The sequence below is a fragment of the Danio rerio genome, chromosome 7 (assembly GCF_049306965.1).
Source record: "Danio rerio strain Tuebingen ecotype United States chromosome 7, GRCz12tu, whole genome shotgun sequence".
In the NCBI taxonomy this organism is placed as follows: Eukaryota; Metazoa; Chordata; class Actinopteri; order Cypriniformes; family Danionidae; genus Danio; species Danio rerio.
The window spans coordinates 35,219,150-35,238,807 of NC_133182.1; the positions used below are offsets into that span (position 1 = coordinate 35,219,150).

General features: G+C 36.1%; 2 protein-coding genes across 4 annotated transcripts in view; one reads left to right on the forward strand and one right to left on the reverse strand.

Annotated features, from left to right (window-relative positions):
• Nucleotides 1-19,658, forward strand: part of zdhhc1 (zDHHC palmitoyltransferase 1) — a 115,510-nt gene that overhangs the window by 11,813 nt on the left and 84,039 nt on the right. The window contains exons 2-3 of one of the 3 annotated variants that reach the window (XM_073906824.1): nt 10,830-10,948; nt 18,390-18,531. The exons of 1 other annotated variant lie outside the window; for it this stretch is intronic. The gene's annotated coding sequence lies outside the window, so the exon portion shown is untranslated. The remainder of the gene's footprint in view (nt 1-10,829; nt 10,949-18,389; nt 18,532-19,658) is intronic. One more of the 3 variants, XM_073906825.1, reaches the window with a different exon arrangement.
• Nucleotides 3,224-17,515, reverse strand: hsd11b2 (hydroxysteroid (11-beta) dehydrogenase 2). The gene is given in 5 exon segments (NM_212720.2): nt 3,224-4,739; nt 6,727-6,864; nt 8,025-8,210; nt 9,561-9,773; nt 17,008-17,515. Coding segments are annotated over 5 exon segments (1,245 nt in total). The 5' UTR covers nt 17,282-17,515; the 3' UTR covers nt 3,224-4,305.

The window sequence follows — 19,658 nt, forward strand, 5'->3', positions numbered from 1 at the left end:
TGTAATTGCTAGCAATGTTTCCATCCAAAAAAATGTTTAATAAATGTATGTGCAAAACAGGAATATTGCATAAAAGACATACGAATAAAGCATTGTTTTCATCCAAAAAGTCAAAGAGAACAAAATCGTCACTGCCTGATTAACTGGCGCCAAATAGCCACTGTAAAAATGTCATTTGCTGTGGTTGGAGAAGCTGCGTGAATCTTTTCTTTATTTAATAAATGACTTTCACCTCAGAAGAGGATGCAAACATGCAATGAACGCCTGATGGCTTTAAAAGCATAGGACACGGAGCACAAACGCTCTTGACAGTTCTAGAGGTCATTAATAACACTAATACTGCAATGGTTAAACCAATATAACAGTTCAGATGTTTTACAGTGTGCTCAGCCTGCTTGTTTGTCCATTCACACATTTTTATCGTCACATGATCTCTTATAACGAAATCACATGACTTTTTTAATGCACATACTGGAATTTGTTCGGTAAAAGTGTTTCCATTGTAGTTTATGTGCATATTTTCTTATTGAATAAAAAGTTTATACTTCTCATTTATGTGCATATGTTTTTCATGAGCATTTAAAAAATAGGTGGATGGAAACATAGCTATTGAAGTTACACACAAAAGCCTGGGAAAAATACAAATTTTAGAAAACAATTTCCGACAACACTTAGAGGCTTTCACATCTAAACTCTTCAAATGTTTTTAATCAACCACATTTCAGTAATCAACCAAACTGCTGCAGCAACGAGAAAGCCTGAGCTTACTTTTCTGTTTGTTACACAAGTGTGATATTTACATTGTTTACTGGCAGGGACACTTTGTATTGCTTAGGAACAAAATTCTCATCAATTATGAACCAAGTGCTGCTTTGTAAATCAGAGGACCCACTGAGATGTGTGTGACAGTGTGTCCCATTTATTCCTTTATTGTGTTTCAGAAAGCAGTGGAAGTCCACATGGCTCTTTCAAGAAACAATAAATGCAGTTAATGAGATAAACACGATTTCCAATTAATCTCCTGGGAATCTGACCGCGCTCCAAATGCTAAGCTTCTCAACCATGGGTGTTTTGAGCCAATTCTCTAGCTTCATGAATGTCTCGATTCCATGAAATCAGAGTAGGCTTAGTTCTTGGAAACTTTTACCAGGAACTGTGGCCTAAAAATAAATCAATTTACAAATCTGAGCATGAAGCCATTGTAGGCCTGTTGTCATTCTGTGGAATCCTCTGTTCTGATTCACTCAAGTAGAGAACATGTTTGAAAAGAAGCTCAGTTTGAGCGGCGCTCATCTCCGGTGTGATATACTTCTACCACTTTAGGTGGTACATTTTGCAGTTCTTGCATTTGAAATTAGACCAAATGCATGTAGATTAATCGTCTTTGTTAATTGTTATGAAAATACTAAAAGAGATTTGAGAAGTTAGAAGGGTTTTAGGACAATGTTGTCATCACCAATGGAGTGATTAGTGATTATTTCCTAAATATGTGCGTTTCTGTATAAATGAGTACTCCTTTTTTAGAAAATTAATATTTTTATCTCGTATCAGTAAATACAGGCCAATTATTTTTAGTGCATTTAAACTGACCAGTTTTATTAAACAGGTATATCCATCATCTAAAGAGTTTGGTTGCCTAAAATCTTTCGTAATAGAAAGATAATACATTTAAATTCAAATGAGATATTGCCAAAATACAAACATAAATTTTAAAAATGTTTATATACAGTTGAAGTCAGAATTATTGGCCCCCCTTTAGGTTTATTTTTTTCTCTATTTAACAGAGCAAGGATATTTTCACAATATGTGATGTGATAATTATGTCTGAATATTTTTTTTTTTTTCTGGAGAAAGTCTAATTTGTTTTGTTTCGGCTAGAATAAAAGCAATTTTTAATTTTTAAAAAGCCATTTTAAGGTCAAAATTATTAGCCACTTTAAGTAATATTTTTTTTTCGATGAAGAATAAACCAATGTTATACAATAACTTGCCTAATTACTCTAACCTGCTTAGTTAAACTAATTTACCTAGGTCACTTTAAATGTCCTAAAAGATATCTAGTCAAATATTATTTACTGTCATCATGGCAAAGGTAAAATAAATCAGTTATTACAAATTAGATATTAAAACTATTATGTTTAGAAATGTGTTGAGAAAATCTTCTTCCTGTTAAATAGAAATTAAGGAACAAAATAAACAGGGGGACTAATAATTCAGGGGGTTTAATAATTCTGACTTCAACTGTATATATTTTTTTCTTTATTTTTCCTGCTTATTCAAACTTCATTTACATTTTTCCGCAGAACATATTAATTTGGTGTACTTTTTTGACTGTGATTTATGTATAATATATATTGCACTAATATATTTGGATTACATTAGACTTGCCTAAAACAAAACAATTAAACTAATAATCCTTACTCTAACTCCATTTTAAAAACCTAGCTGTCCTGATGAATATCCTTTGAGATCAGTTTATTGTACCGTTGCTGAATATTAGTATACTAGTAAACTACTTGGGCTGTGCAATTAATTAAAAAGTTAATCGAATTTGACAATTAGAACCTAAAATCGGTCTATTTTTTTCAATAATTTTCCCTATGATGTGTGGAGTCATTTGACCCTGCTCTGTTTACATTTCTGCATCAAGCACAGCATATGCAAAAAAAAAAAAAAAAAAAATTAACTACACATTGAGACGACACATCCCAAGCTATGTGATTGATCGGATTGGTAGCATTGAGTGTGGATGGCACAAAGTGGGCAAAAATAAATAAATAAATAAAAGATTTGTTCTATAATCGTAATTGAGTAAAAATTAATCAATAAAATTAATTGAGATTTTCATTTTAGGCCAAATCGTCCAGCCCTATATACTACTACTACTACCACCACCACTCATAATACATTTGAAGACCAAAATACATTCTACACTGTATAAATATATTACCAAAATTGTTATTTTGTAAATAAAGTATTTAAAGTAAATAAAGACAAACTGTACTGCAATTAAAAACTGTCACATCTTTCCTGTAAATCTAGCTTCACTGCACAAACTGAAATTTGCAATTAGCATAGCTAGAGCCAATTGGTAATTAACAGAGCAGTAGTGTGTGGCTGGCTTTCAGTACAGTGATTAGGAAAGGTCATGTAGAATACACAGAGCTAAAGGGAGTCTTTCTTCATAATCAGCGACAGAAACAAGAATAATGGAGAAGTTGAATATTTAAAAAGTCAACTTTAATATACTATAAGAATGATCAAGTGAACAAATTTACATTTTTTTCATGTTTTTGTTTTCATATTTGTAAAAAATTCACAGCTTAAGTGATTTATTAAGAACAAAATGGCATAAATACGCCAAAAATGTGACATGAAAAATATAAACAATTACAACATATGCAAAACTATGGAGTAAAACATATTTAAAAAAAGAAACCACTTCAGGCCATTGGTCGTTCATCTAAAATACAAAAATAAAAGGAACAACCCACAATGTTTACTTGATGGTGTACTCTGACCACATTTGACCTTGGACTGATTATAGTAACGTTATCATCAGCCCCTCAGTGCAGTAAGGAAACAGCCTGTGGTGTCTGCAGTTTAGGCCTGTTCACACCAACAAAAATAACTATATTAGCATCCACACCAATACATCTTATCATTGAGGTTATTATAGGCATGCACTGCTCTTTTATGCTCTACCACTTTTAATCCTCACACTCTCTAAGGCTGGATGGATTCTGATTGGCTGACAATGTTTTTAATCTTTCATCAGCCAGTCAAACATAGTTCTAAAAGTAATTCCAAATGATCATATATTGTTGCCAATCTTTGATCAATATTAATATAGTTATTGGTCTTGATGTAAACAGGCCTTTAACAAGTATTCAAGCCTTTGTGACATTAAAACATCACAACAAATTTATGTGTCTATGGCGCATCTGTTTCAGTGGTGAATTAGTCAGAAATCATGTTCTGCTAAGTACATTAACCATATGTTTGTGGTCTGTTTGTATTTATTTATTTATTTTTCGCCTCACCTGAGAACTTGTATAGACTCTAAAAGTGGTCTGTGGGCATGACCTCTTATATATTATTATCTTCATGATGCTCAAAAGCATCGACTGCCATGCTGGCTGTGCCATAGATGATATGGTGCAGTGCAGTGATCCCCTTAAAGTATTACACAATATATACAACATAAAGACAAGAGAAAGTAAAGTATACACAATAGAAACAAATCTCTACAAGTAGATCACATTAGTGGTGCTAAAGAATGTTTTTTTACACTCTTTTTCAGAACTAATCAATACACTTTGTGAAGTTGCTGTTGTTGCTGCTGCTATCGTTCATGTTCTCCTTTATGCTGTTGTTATTGTCATTAGGGCTCAGGCCTTGCTGCTTTATAAGCGCACGAGGCATCACTTTCTTCTGTACAAACAGCTTCTGGAGGAACCTGTCGCTGATGCTGAGTGGCAAGTAGCTGCAGATGAAGTACATGAGTATTAAACCAGGCCCAGCGTAGTATCGCACCTGGGGTTGAGGAGAAAGGAGCGCTTCCACAATGGTGTCGATGACAGGACTCAGGTCCTCATTGGCTGTTTTGGCATAATTCTGGAAGAGCTCCTTGGTCTCCAGCAGATATTCTTCCCCATATTCCTCCAGAAGGTTTGGGGACAAGCCCTGGAGCAAGCTCTTGTACTGTTTCTCCCAGTACTCTGCGTTACTGCTCTGCCCTGCAAGAGAAAGCATGATGCAACATTTACCAATAAATGTGGAAAAGTCTGGCCAGGGCATGTAAACAGAGGTCTGTGGACACTTTATTCAGTTATTTATATTGTAATTCCAGACATGCATTTGGCCATACTATCTGTTCAGTGTGGGTGTAAAGAGGGAGTTCAATGTTGACTCAAAACACGATGGATCCCTGAGGCTTAGATGCAAATGAACAGTTTTATTGAGAACTTAACCGGCGTGGTGGTTTTCACTCAAGATGTGACCCATTTGTCTTGAAAGATCAGACAATCTAATTCACTATAACACAGCAGTGCTGTTTTCAATCAATTTGCTTACGTACTGCTTATGTTTCAAGTGTTTGATAACATAAAAAGTCTGTACTCTTTGTTCCTTTTGGTTAATAACAAGTATATAAATAACTAGACCTAGCCTTAAAGGAATAGTTCACAGATTTGTGTTTAATTACTCACTTTTATGTGGTTCCAAACCTCTGAGACCTCTGTTTATCTTCGGTACACAAATTAAAATATTTTAGATGAAATCCAAGAGCTCTCTGACACTCCATGGACAGCAATGGTTGCGAAACATTTAAAGTTCAGAAGGTACAAAAAACATCCTAACAACATGTCTTCAGTGGTTCATTTGTAATGCTATGAAGCTTTGGAAATACTTTTGTGTGCACAAAAATAACAACTTTTATGATTTTATTCATTAATAAACGTTCTTTTTTGAACATTGTTCATCCAGGGCTTGAATGGGCAGAAAGCTCTCAGATTTTATCTAAAATATCTTAGTTTGCATTTTGAAGAAAAACAAAGGTCTCAGGGCACTGTATGACATGATGGTGAGCAATGTATGCAAAAACTTTTGTATTTGGTTTGAACAAATTCTTTAAGAATAGATAAAATATATTGTTCCAAATTGAAAACAATAGGGTTGTTATCACCACATCTATAATAATGCCATTACAGAAAAATAATGTTAGATTTTGCTTTGTAAATAAATTAGTTATATTGTCTTCCTTTAATGTTTACAAAATAGTGGCCTTGTATATGTCATGTAAATTAGTATGAGGTACGAGGACGAATTAAAACATTTAAGTAAAATCAAATTTAATCTAAAAGTAATTTAAAAACATAGTATACTACTAAAAAAGTACTAAAAATTGTAAATTCGACTATAGACTACAGGGTCGTAACCAGCCTGGTGAGAGGGGTGGTTCTTTTTTTCTTAAAAAGTGGACATTTTTGCAGTTATTTGCCTCATTTTTAATTTAATTATGAGGTTTAAATAACGCATTTTAGTGACATTTTAATCATGATTTCTTTGCTGGATTAGCTTGTCAAATGGTCGTCATCATGTCACCACATGTTTTTATGTACTAATAACATTTACTAAAGATTTAGAATAAAGAAAAATTAAAATACTTATTTTTCAAATACACATTTATTACATCAAATATTAATAGAAAAAATATGAATCTGTTAATGTTTTAAATAAAAAACTAGCCTATTGTCATTTATAAGCCAAATACCAAACTGGCCAGCACATTTAACTTCCCTCAGTCATAATTTGGGACCACAAATTTGTCACTTCAAAACGGAAAGACACACCGAAGCAGCAGCCAACACACGATGGCTTTCGACAGGTTATTGTCATAGGTATTTTTTTTTCTTTTTTTTCACATTTTATTATGGAATGGCAGTCAAAGTAGGACAAATGAGCTCATGTATGGGACAAAATCTGGACCTTTGTCCACTCAACGAATTAGGTTGCAAATAACCAAAGTTTTAAAATTTAGATGTGGGAAATCTACCCTTTGACTGTATATTATGATAATGGAAATCATTATCAATGGAAATCAACCACTGTGATGAAACATCTGAGAACGGCAGTATATGTTTATAATAAATCACCACACTGGAAGCATGCCCTAGTTTTTGCATACGTAACTTGCTTTTCCATTGTAAAAAAAAATTGCATTACCTGTCTTATAGGCTGAGGGTAAGATAGTGGAAACTTTGACCCCCCATGGATCCAGCTCGTGACGAAGTGTGTTGATAAAAAGATTCAGAGCAGCCTTTGAAGCCCCATATGATGCCAAGCAAGGGAAGGGATGCTCACCTGCAGAATTACAAAAGGAAAAAGAGAGGTTGATTAAATGTCAATCTCAATCGCAATATACAGCTTAGCACACCCTTGAAATTTTTAATGAGTTGGCTGATACGATAACGATGGTATGATACTACGTAAGAAGAGCTACCAAACTCCTCTCACGTTGCCTGAGGTCCGGTAAAGACACAATAATGAACATTCTAGGAGTAGAGGAGTAGAAGTTTTTGACAGAAGGAGTGTCATTCGTATAATAAAGACATGCAGTAAAAAGAGGTCTGGATTCTAGCCAGAACAATGATCAGTTCAGCAGTGGAAACCAACCAGCCCTGTTGAGGTTAATTGTAGATTGTGACTGTTTATAAAATGTGCGGTTTTGCCTCAAGCTTTTGCGGAATAAAAGAGCTTGTGTTCAAATCACTGGGAGGATGTAGGATATGTTTAAACACAACAGGCCTTCTGTAGTCTGCTGGATGTTCTTCTCTATTGTGACAGAAGCATCTGCTGCTTATGACAGCTAAAACACTTTGCTTTCAGTCATTTTTCAGTCATTTTTGCTTTTTTTTTCAACTGCAAAACTGTGCTGATGGAGACATCTTTATTTAAAAGGCTACGTGCCAGTGTTTACGGAGAACTCAATGGCTTCCTACACCAATCTGTTACTCATAGTATCACACTGTTTTGGCACAATAGCAATAAACAAATAGAGATAAAATCAGAGGATCCAGGCTAAAAAGTACACTGGTTTCTGAATTCCATCATGAGCTTGAGCTGAGAACTGTGTGAAAACTGTTGAAACCGTTTGTGTGGACACTTGAGGAGAAAAGAAAACAGGTGGATTACAGTTTGGGCTCCGATTAGTGTTTGGTTAGATGTGATGAAGCCAGATGGAAGGTGTAAAGTAAACATCTGATGGACAGAGTTCCATTTATAAAGCACTGGCAGATTTATGTGGCTGGTAGTGAAAGAGAAGTGACTCTTAATTACATTTACCACTGAAACAAGAGCCTGTAAATGCATAAACATGCCATCTAATGTGCGATTGAATTAACTTTTTATTTCTTTCTTGTTTGTTAGCAGTGACTGTTGAGTAGAATAACTTGATGGATTTGTTTGTATAAGTGTACTAACTTAACAGTTTTTAGTGTTCACATGAGTGTGAGTGTGTTTACCTGAAGGGCTGGAGATTGTCACAATTCGGCCTTTAGACTGTCTGAGAAGTGGTAGGAAAGTTCTGGTGACGGTTACTGTTCCAAAGAAGTTGACTTCCATGCATCCTCTGTAGTTGGACATAAGAGAGAGCTCAGCATCTCCGATATTTACACACCAGCCAGCGTTGTTCACAAGCCCCCACAAATCTGGAGGAAAGACAACATGGAGAAGTATTGCTTGTTATTCTGATTTCTTCTCAATTGGTAATTATGACACTCTTTAAAATGAAGGTTATTTATTGGAGGTCCCATGATAAATGAGCTTTATAAATTTTAGATTTAAAAGCTTTGCATAAACTTTTGATGTGTTGGTTTTTTTTATTGTTACCAGTTTCATCAGAATACACTTGAAACCCTGTCTAATGGATTGTCTGAGACCATCTGGAGAATCACAGAGATATGGAGTGGTTTAGTACTGAGGGATTGAGTGATCTGGGTTTTGTCTCCTAACGAGAAGACAGCATGTGAGAGCATAAATTCTTTCTGGTTATGATGAAACTCTGGCTGGGTTTAATACTTGATTAGATGAGAAAACAGTATGTTTCTGCTGAGATAATGATTTATCAGCAACCTTAACCTCACTGTCGTCTGCTTAATATTTTAGGGAAATGATTTGCAGAATAAGGAAATCAACGTCTAAACTGAATCCATTTGTTAAAAAACTTTTTGGGTAACACTTTATTTTGATGGCCCATTTGAGTTTTAGTAGACTGTCTGCCTAATATCTGTTGATACTGCTCCTTCAACAGGCATTTAACTGATTATAAGAAACACTGCAAATACATGTCAACTTACCCTAATGCTAACCTAACAGTCTACTTATAATCTAATGAGAATTAGTTTGCACTTTTTGTGCAAAACTTTTTCTCTCTCTCCCAAAGAATGACATACTGAACCTTGACTTTATGTTTTTAAAAGGCAGCATGGAAATATTTGTGTTGTTTTCTGATTGGTCCACAAGGCACCTGGCGCTGTGGTGTGTCTTATGTTTAAAAACAAAACATTCCCTTGATGTCCCGCCAAATTATACACCACCCTTCCACCCTTTCCCCCCTTCTCCCAAACACTTTCTCTGAGATTAGACATTCCTGTTGGTCAAGCACAAACACACAAAATGCTTAAACACTATACACAATGACACAGGCAATGGATGACACCAAATGTCTTGTAAAATGAACCTCACTGACAACGGTTTGCCAATTAGAAACAAATGAACTGGTTTCTGTGACCTACTTTTAGGAAAAATCAATGTGGTGCTTTGTTGATAGCATGTTTCCAAGATTTGGCTCAACTGAAATGTTATTGGAAACCACAAACCTGGAAACCTTGTAAATGTTTATTCAGCGTAATCACAAATCCCTGTGATGACCTAGTTGTACTCTATGGTTTACTAGGACATTTTTTTGTTTCCTTGTAATTCAAAAACACTATTTAACAGGATCTTATCACATTTAAATTTTGTGTTTTTTGTGGCCTGGTGTAACAGTAAATCCTCACCTCTTATGCCAAGTTTGGCCTTGGTGTCGAGCAGGGCTTGCTGTACCTGCTGAGGCTGGGTGATGTCTACTTGCAGGAGGGTAAGTCGTGATGAACAGACTTTGCGCAAATGCTTGGCTCCCTCTCCTTCCAGGTTGAGCACAGTCGCAAACACTTCAAACCCCATTGCATCCAACTTCTTTGCTGTAGCATTACCAAAACCTGAATCACAACCTACACAGAAAGAGAAAAAAATTTGCCAATATATTACTATCAAAACACTGACTCTTTATAAATATTCAGATTTTGGCAACATTTGCCAATAATTACACTTAAATTTCTTGTTATGCAACACTAAAGTGATATTATCAATACCATAATAGTTGTTTTAAATTCATTCTAGAACCTTCAGCCAGTTAAAAGAGACTGAAAACAATGAAGGAATCACAGTCAGCATTGTTGAACTGTAATCTCACTACTCTGACCTCTGAACATCTATAAAAGTTCAACAAAACCAGAACAGCACAACAGGAAACAAAGCAAAAGCACAATTACAGTATATAAAGTCACCCCACATGAAGTCACACAACACAGCAATCACTGAAACACGAATCTCCCTTATATAGATATTGGGGTTGGTGTCCTTTGATTTGAGAACAATGTCCTGTTGGTCCTGGGGGACGTTGTGGTTTGGAGATGTGCTGCTAAAATGTTACTGCATAAATGCAAATAAGGTCTCAACAAAACAAAGCATTCATACAATGCACCCACATGATTTTGATAGATTTTGAGATTGCACACACACACACACACACACACACACACACACACACATACAACCACACACACAACCACACACACACACAAAGTGTACAATATGTTAATAAGGAAATCTAACATCTGATTTTTATGAGAGTCATTACAGATAATATGTAAACCCAAAGGAACTTTACCCTCAAGTCACAAAAAAAAAAAAATGTTTAAAAAGACTAAAAGTAGAGTAACAGCAGACTTTCTGTTGCTTTTCTACCCAATGTTCATGCTGTTTTTGTAAATTCATTGCAGTTAACTGCAGATTCTGGAAACAAAAGTGACATGAGAAGATATGTGGTGGAGATGCATTTCTCTTTATGTGAGATCTATAACATAATTGAATCGCTGAGCTTTAGAAATGAAGGTTTTCTGAAACTGCCAGTTCTCATAATAGTTGTACTTTTTAAAATGAGTGTTAGGAATTTTGTTTCCATCCAAACTAAACTTATTGCATTTTGTGTCTCTTTTGTTTGGCAGGGAAGTCAGCGTTGTAAAACTAAAGCAACAAAAATAATAATCATAAAATCATGACCCATTGATGCCTGCTGGGATTTTGTTTTATAGAACGACTCAAGCATATCACACTTCGTCCAGAGGTCAGTGGCCCCACTTTTCACCTCTAATTTGTGAATGTGAGTCTAACAATTATATACTAGTTATGATAACAGCAGTTACTCAGTGTACAAGGAGGGCAAACACACACAAACACAGTCACACCTCTGCAATTTAGAGCAAATGCTATCTCGAGGTCCTCTGAGGACACGCACATATCTGTCAGTGCACTAACTGTGCTTTCTCTTTGTCAGTGTGTTATCCAACATAGATACTCAAAGTATTCCACAATAAACATGCAGAGCCTGCAGAAGGGAGAGTCTTGGGATGTGGACTCTAATAACAGAGTAAACAAGACTAATACGGCTTTATTAATATTTAGTTTATTTATTTTCAATAGTAAATGATGCCATTTTTCAGATAAATGTACATGTAGGAGGTATGCACTGAATTTTGTATATTCAGATTTTATTGCAGAAAAGACCCAATGGGAAGTGGCCGATTAAGTAAGACATGGTCTTACTGTAATAAATGGTCTTGGTTAAATTTAATTTTAAAATATATATTTTATATATCATATATCTTATTTTAATTATTTACAGGTACTCAGCTAACATGAAAATGATCATCTTTCCTAGTTCCTCTGAAAGGACTACCCTCAAGAGGCTCTGATTGGTCAGCTAACATGATGTGCTGTGATTAGCGGATTAGCTCCATGTCTCTTTAAAAATATGACATCGTGGTGGACCACCTCTTCAACATATAACATGCTAAATAACTAGATTAATCACAATTAATCACATCCAAAATAAAAGTTTGTTTTGACATAAAACATGTGTGTATTAAATACATTTAATATGTAAACTGTATGTGAAACACACACACACAAAAGCAAAACTACACAAAATAATGTCACAGATATTTAAAATGTAAATGAAATTCATATCATATACAAATATATTTCAAATCTAAAATAAAATAAACGTCAAACATATGCATGCATGTGTGTAAATATATGTACAGTAGATAATAAATATACACAGTACACATATTAAAACAACCTTTTATTTTGGATGTGATTAATCACAATTAATATTTGCCCGGCATTATAAATAACATAACATAAAAATGTCATCTTATTTTCCTTAAAAATTAAGATAATTTTTAAAATGTAAACAACTTAACCCAGCCTCTACCCCTAACCCTAAACATAAACACTTTTCTATTAAATAACTAGTATGCAAATTTTTTACATTTTCTAATTGTTTTATTTATTTGTTTTTTAAATAACTGCCCTTGTAAAGACAGGCTATTGCTTCAAAAATGTACCTTCTGTGTACCTTCATTTATTAAATAAAAAAAAGATTCACGCAGCTTCTCCTACCACAGCAAATTCCATTTTTACTGTTGATATTTGGCGCAATTTTGTTAGCTTTGACTCGTTGGATGGAAACGCTGCTTTATTCGCATATCCTTTATGCGATATTCCAGTTTTGCGCATAAAGTTATTTCGCATTTATGGATGGAAACATAGCTATTGTTGCCTGCTCAAACCAGGCATTGGTGGGCAGGGTCAGTGCAACCACTGCGGACACTCCAATAGAAAAAAATGAAGGAAAAAAAACAATTAAAACTGTTGGTGCTGTGTATCTGTGCCAAGTGCATTTTCTCTGAACTTTGTCCCCTTGATGCTACACTTAAACCTTCTTTATCTGCTTAACCTTTTCACCTGGCTTGGCTAACTGGGCATGGCCAGAATGCCACAGGTGCCTCTTCCCTGTATTTGCCTTCAAATACTAACCATGTGTTATGTAACATTGATATGAGTATTATTAGACACTTTGGGTCTAGCATTTCTCATCTCACACTCAATTGGTCTGCATTCTGGAGTTGCTCCAGGGACATTGGGTAAGGAAGAGGCCTGCCAGAGCCCTGATGAGCCACTTCTGAACCCCCCACACACATGTGATAGCACTGAAGCGCACAGGGCTCAGAGGACAGTCGGTACTGACAGCGAGTCCTGATCAGTGAAGCAATATGTGGAACTTCCATGGCCTCAGCGAAAAAAAGAAAGAAGTGAAAAGAGCTAAATACCAGACAGTATGGGTGATGAACTGATTTGCTAATGCTAAAAAACGTAATGCCATTGCATGGCTGAAAATATCAACTTAGGTGGCATCTTCAAAAAGTTGTTGATTAATTAAGCCAATAAGAATAAGGATTAAAAGAGGTTAAATAAGGACAGCATGGAGGCACACAGCACGTTTACTGGTTCGTGTCTTGACTGAGCTAGATGGCATTTCTGTGTGGAGTTTGCATGTTCTTCCCATGTTTGTGTGGTTCGTTTTCTCCGCCAGATATAAATGAGTGTGTGGGTGTTTCCCAGCAACGGGGGTTCACAAGTTAATGTAATATCAGTAAAGTGCTGCAGCAGGAAGGGAATCTGCTACATAAACACAGATGCCAGAGTAATTAATGATTCATTCCACTGTGGCGAACTCTGTTAAATCAGGGACTTAGCAAAATGAAAAGTGAGTGTTTTAAATAAATTTGGGGATTATTATTTTATTTTATTTAACATATTTCACAATCCCCATATAAAATTACATGCATTTATTTTTCTTCATGTTGCTCGAGTGTTTACATAATATTTGTGTAAGCTATAATCAATTTGCATCTTTCATCTCACTGACTTGAGAGCTTTTAAGCATGTCTCTGCTGATGATAGATGGGCTCGGGTTCAGGTGTCTGAATGGTGTGGGATTAATAGTGCTTCCTCCTGCTGTCCTCAGCATGTAAACACAATGAGCGTGCCTCATGCTAAGTGATCCGATTTCTCTGCTGCCCTTCATAACACATACAGACTAATGCCACTTGGTACTTAGTAGCTCATTCAGAGATCCATATTGACGTCATAGATTTCATAGAAATCTTGGGGTTCTAAGAGAAGCGTACGCTGATTGATCCTGACAAATCTCCATAGCTTGAGTGAGGAAAAGCACAAATGTTAGTGTGAACAGATAAAGAGATGAAGACCGTGTGTTTATTTAACACTAGACGTTCACACCTTCATGGTGCTGAAACCTGGTGTTAATCACAGCTTAGTTCAGTCATCATGGTTTATTGGCAATTGTGAAATCAAAAAAAAAAAGCTATCAACATGTGCATACACAAGCTTCAGCTAGCATTTACAGAGTATTACCAAAGTTAATAGCAGGAACTTCCTGGAAGAAAATAAAACATACACAGAACTTGCATATGTGCGGCATGCTAATTATTGGGCAATTTGTGGAAATCCTTCCTAAATATAAACATCTTTTTTTCATCAAAGATCTAGGCTTCATTATGTAGGAAGGACGTGTTCTTTGAGAAACAGATGCCACAGGATTATTTGCAGTCAGAATTACAGAGGTTCACATGATGGGAGTTCTGGCATAGCCAGCATTACACTTTTAACATTCCCAGTGTTAGTCATTAACATGTACATGGTGTACCAGCCTTCCAGTCTATAGGCGTTTTTCCAGCTTGACTCTAGCCAAACTAACGGCTTTAGGTTGTGCAGTCAGCCAATTCTGTAACCTTAACCCCCCGCCTCTCAGCAATTCAAGCCCTGACTGTGCCTTTCTGCTGCCTTTGTAAGAGGTTTACAGGTTTTCCACTTTCTTTTGGTTATTGGCATGAGAGTAACTTCAAGCTTTTAGAGTGGTAACTTGAGAAAAGATGACGACCAACAATACACTCCACTCAAAATGATGAAATAACTTGGTACTGAAGAATCAGACAAAAAGTAAAATCAAGCAGTGTGCTCTGTGCCATCCTAAGAAACTCATGTTGCTTCTGTGTACATGCATTAAAAGAGGAGGTTGATTGGGTTGTTGGTTACCATGCCAATAGACGGCAGACAGCTTTGGGGGATTTAAGGAACCCATATGAGTTATTTCTGTGAAACTCACATCTATCCAATGGTCATAAGCTGCCTCAGAATAACCAACTAACTAAACTTAACTCCTTGAATCCAACTAAAAGAAAATACACAAGCTTATTACACATTTGTTTTGACCCAAATTTGGATTAAAAAAATCTAATGTTGGGCTATTTTTTTTCATTCTAAAAAATTCTAAAATGTTACTTAATGATTGTTTTTTGCATTTATAGAGTGTAGTTTGTCAAAAAATACCCCAAAAAAATATTGTAACAGGAGCAAATTGTTTGATCACCCAAACATTTTCCTTCTAAAAGCCCATTAACACAGCAGCTACATATAATACATACAGTATGAGTTATTTGTACTTCATGTAACTCCCGGTTTTTCCTGCTCGTGATTTGCTTAACAATTGCAGAAACGTTTGACTAATTAGCAATCAACAATTGTTTGTACAGTAGGTGTTGGGCTGCTTTAGGCTTTAGTGGATAAAAGAATCATACTACAGAACTGAACGATACGTGCTCAAATGAAGTACATGGCTGCTGAAGGAGCTTATGATCCTGATTAAACAGGAGTTCAAAAACCGCTTAACAGTCAAATAAATCAACACTTAATTGCTTTTATTCCTTGGGGTCTGAACTAACAATTCCACAGTGTTATGTAGGGGCTCTTTTATAAGCTGATGTTTCCATATTGTACACATGGACACAGTTAAACACACAGAGTTAGTTTTGTTTACATATTGAGCTTATGTAATTGTCCGCCTCCAAAATTCTTACATAAAATACTTTATATTTGATTTATACTTATGTTTGTTGTGCGTATTAAGCGTTTACTCTTGAGAACAATTGGCATTTCTGTACACAGGGAACAAAAGAGGTATTGGAACTGTAATTAGTGCAAGCAATCGTTCAGACATTCTGTCATCATTTGACATTTTGACATTCTGTCAATCATTCTGTCATCATTTACTAACACTCAACTCATTCCAAACCTTTATGACATCAGGGGGAGTTTGTTTTAGGTGAACTATCCCTTTAAAGCAATGCACTATAACTACAGCAGGCTCCAAAGACCACTTAAAGAGACATTGCACAATGGTTTAACTGGGGGGATATAGGTGTAATTTGTAAGAATGCTATAGAAGGTACAACACAGCAGCTCTTTGATTTGATTCATGGCTTGCACTGCATTTTTGTTGCATAAGATCATTTAACTTAGAATCAGATTAGCTTAGCCAATTAAGAAAAAGACAAACCATCCTTGAGTACTGTAGTTCAGCCAGCAGGACACAATAGAGGTTAATACACAACACATCGGATGAACAAGACTAGCAGAATGCATGCACTGATTAATCATCAAACAGTGCTGAATGTTACATCCAGTCCAGGGTTATTATAGTTAACTTGAAATCATATTGATTACTTAAATGAGAACTGAAATAAGATATAGCACATTTTCATTTCAGATATTTGCCAAGGAACTTTTATGCATTCTCTATACACTTAACAATGAGCAAAGGTACATAAAAAGTCCAATAATATTGCCATATTAAAAGTGCTAAAACAAAAACACAAGACAACACACACACTTTAAAACCAAACTTAAATAAAAACTGAAATTTACAGTAGCATAAGATTGAAAGTAAAATTAAACTTCACCTATTTTTGAACTTGATATGGTCTAAAGATAAAGAAAATTCTTTTAAAAGCATCGCACAAGATGTTCTTGATCAAGACAGTCTGTCCTCAGACATGAGATGTTATGTAGGGTAAAAGTGATTCTAATCAGGAAAGCAATTAATACAGAACTTACAGTAAAACAGCAAACATAGCATGTGCTGACAAGGAATGTACAGTGCAAATGTGCAGCTAATTCCATCACGGTACAGGTGAAACACATACTTTTTAACCCTCTAAATGTTGCTGTATGGCTAAATACAAAACAACAACAATCCTAATATAATTGTGGCACTTTTGCAAGACAGAATACACCCGTCATGACCTAGATTCCCCAGCTGATGTTTGTACAATCTCTGCTTATCAATTCATGTGCATTTCAGGTCAGTGCGTAATGATCCTCTGAGTCAGCCACGGATCAAAAGAAGAAAACACAAAAATGTACAATGACACACACAATCATTCCTTTCATTCTGTTCTTGCTTTGGCTCTTGCTTACCTGTGATGAAGACTGCTTTGTCTTCAACTGGCAGGGAGGGTTTAGGGGTGGCCCACGTGAAGTACAGCCAGCAGCACACACAGAGGACCAGTCTTGCCAGCACAGCGGGCATGCACAGGGCACACAGTCTCTCCACCAGCAGAGTGGCACCCAGCCATACCACCACTGAGGGCATGGCACCGATATTGAATGCCAGGAACTTCTTCACCGCTCCACCAACAAAGATAGACATTACGCCGATGTAAATCCAGAAAGACACTGCAAAGTCTTCCATTGTACTAGAGATGGAAATGCTTTGTAGTCTTTCTCTCCCTGCCTGTTTTCTCTTTTTTTTTCTGTCTGTCTATCTGTCTGTCTGTCTTGTACTGATACTGGCACCTTTCCCTCTTTTTCTCTCTCTGCCACTGTCTCGGTCTCAAGTGGGATCACACTTACAAATGAGCAACCATGTGCCTGCTCGGTTGCCTACAATCTCAAGCTCACACACATCTCACACGTTCCAACTCAGAGTAGGAGAGTAAGAGCTAGTGAACAGATCCGTCTGACTGCGTGTGTGTATATATAGTGTACTCTGCAGGAGAGGGGAGGGACTTTGCTCAAGCAGATGTAATCAAAGCCCAATGGCCAAAGCTTTGCAACACTTCTTGTACCCCCCACTTACCCTCAGCCCCCACAACATACACAGGTTTGTCGTCTTTCCAACAAAGCATTTGCTCTTTGTGCATTTTCCACTCTTTTGCTGCTTTTGCTTGGCACTGAAATAATTTGTGGAACTTTCTTCTATATAAATATGAGAAAATAAATGACTATTATAACAGTGGAAGCATCTGAATTTGCTAAATACAGTATTTTTCTCACTCTCCTTTGAAATGTGCATTGCAAATAGGCAAACTCACTTTACTTGAATTGCAGGTGTCAGTGAGACACGGAGACATTTGTGGGTGGTTGTACTACGTATGTTTTTTCGACATGTGCACGTGTGCTTTGCTTTGGCTCATGTGACTCATGTGTTTCCTCCATGATTAATCCTCAGAATGCCCTTTTGATGTGTTTTGGCATTGCTGTCTATGCATTTTAAACTCTGCAGGTCTAATTTGCTGTTCCTTTCAGAGAACATTAAACTAATATGCATTCACAGGAATGTAGGCCTACAAAAAGAAAAACAAAAAAGCACAAAGAGTGTGGGTGGCAGATGAAAAGTGGAGAAAGGTGTTTATAATGAGGAGAAAAAGATCTCATTTTCAGGGTCATTGATTCGTCTTCTAAATGCAGATGTTTTGTCTAAAATACCCCAAGTAGAATCCTGCTATTTAGATCTATACATGTCAAGATAGTTCACCTTTTGATGACACCTGTAGATTCCCGCTCCCTTGTTTCCCTAGGAGCTGTTTAATAAACACATCAGCAGTACTATAAATCCTCCAAGCAAGAATCTGACCTTTACACTAAGAAAAGGAGAGGCATCAAAGAAGGAATGATGAACTGAGGGAAAAAGGGGGGGCACTGACGTCATTCTCACATCAGGTGTGTTGTTTCATCTTATTTGGATGACTATGTGTGAAACCTCATGTCATCTTTACCCTAGTTCTGTCTTTTACACTCATCTGTCTTCTCAATGTGTGTAAAACTCGTCCATAGACTCTGTGTTTACGTTTTTTTTGCAGTTTTGTTTTTCGTATCTATATCTCAATCTCTAAATTTTCCCCCTTCCACAGAAGTTATTCACAGCTCACAGTTTGTTTGATTACACATGACAGTACAGTATGCAGGAAGAAATTACACAACTCCTCCTACATCCACCTCAGACAATACAAACTCTAAATCCCGTTATTCATCTCTAAGCCGAGCCCATACAGAAGTTAAAGCCTTCTCTGTACATACTTGTTTGGATGCTGAACATAGTGTTCCTTGACCTTGTGTTAATGACCTTTGGAGGTCATAGAACATGTTACCATTCATCCGTATCACCAACAGGCAATTGTGCGCCACACACGCTCCACAGCATTGCCATATGGTGATCATATCATATGATACTAATTCTTATGTAAGCCTTTGGCAGCAGGAATAACCCTTTATCATTTAGATGGGTTCAGTGTTTTCCACCAGAGGACATTTTTAGATAATGAATACAGGTACAGAATGCCTAATAAGGAAATATTATTTTTATCTATTACATGTGAGTGGCTATGTACTTTAGATATGGTAAAAATACTACTAAGGCATAAAAGGGGAAACAGATCTAAGCATACTCAATGCAGTGATACGCTTTTGCATATCTGAGGTACAAGGTCAGAGTAGTGATAGACCTACTTAATCCTATCACTGTTTGTCCAAGGGGGGCGATAGAGAGCTGTATAACTTGTCACACTGAACGAACCCTCTGTAGGAAATCTTCTGGCATGAGCACACACAAAAAATGAATGGCTTACTTTACAGAAAAGCATCTATTTAGAAAATTGTTAAATTAATAATGTACTGTAAGTATTATTATTTACTATTTTTATTATGATTATTATTATTACTACTATTATTATTATTATTTGCAATAGCTGCAGGATTTGTTGTTTTTAACAAAAAAATAATAATTTTTTTTCAAGATGCATTTAGGGCATTTTCTGTATTACAAGTTCTTGTGGATAAAGTGGTGTACA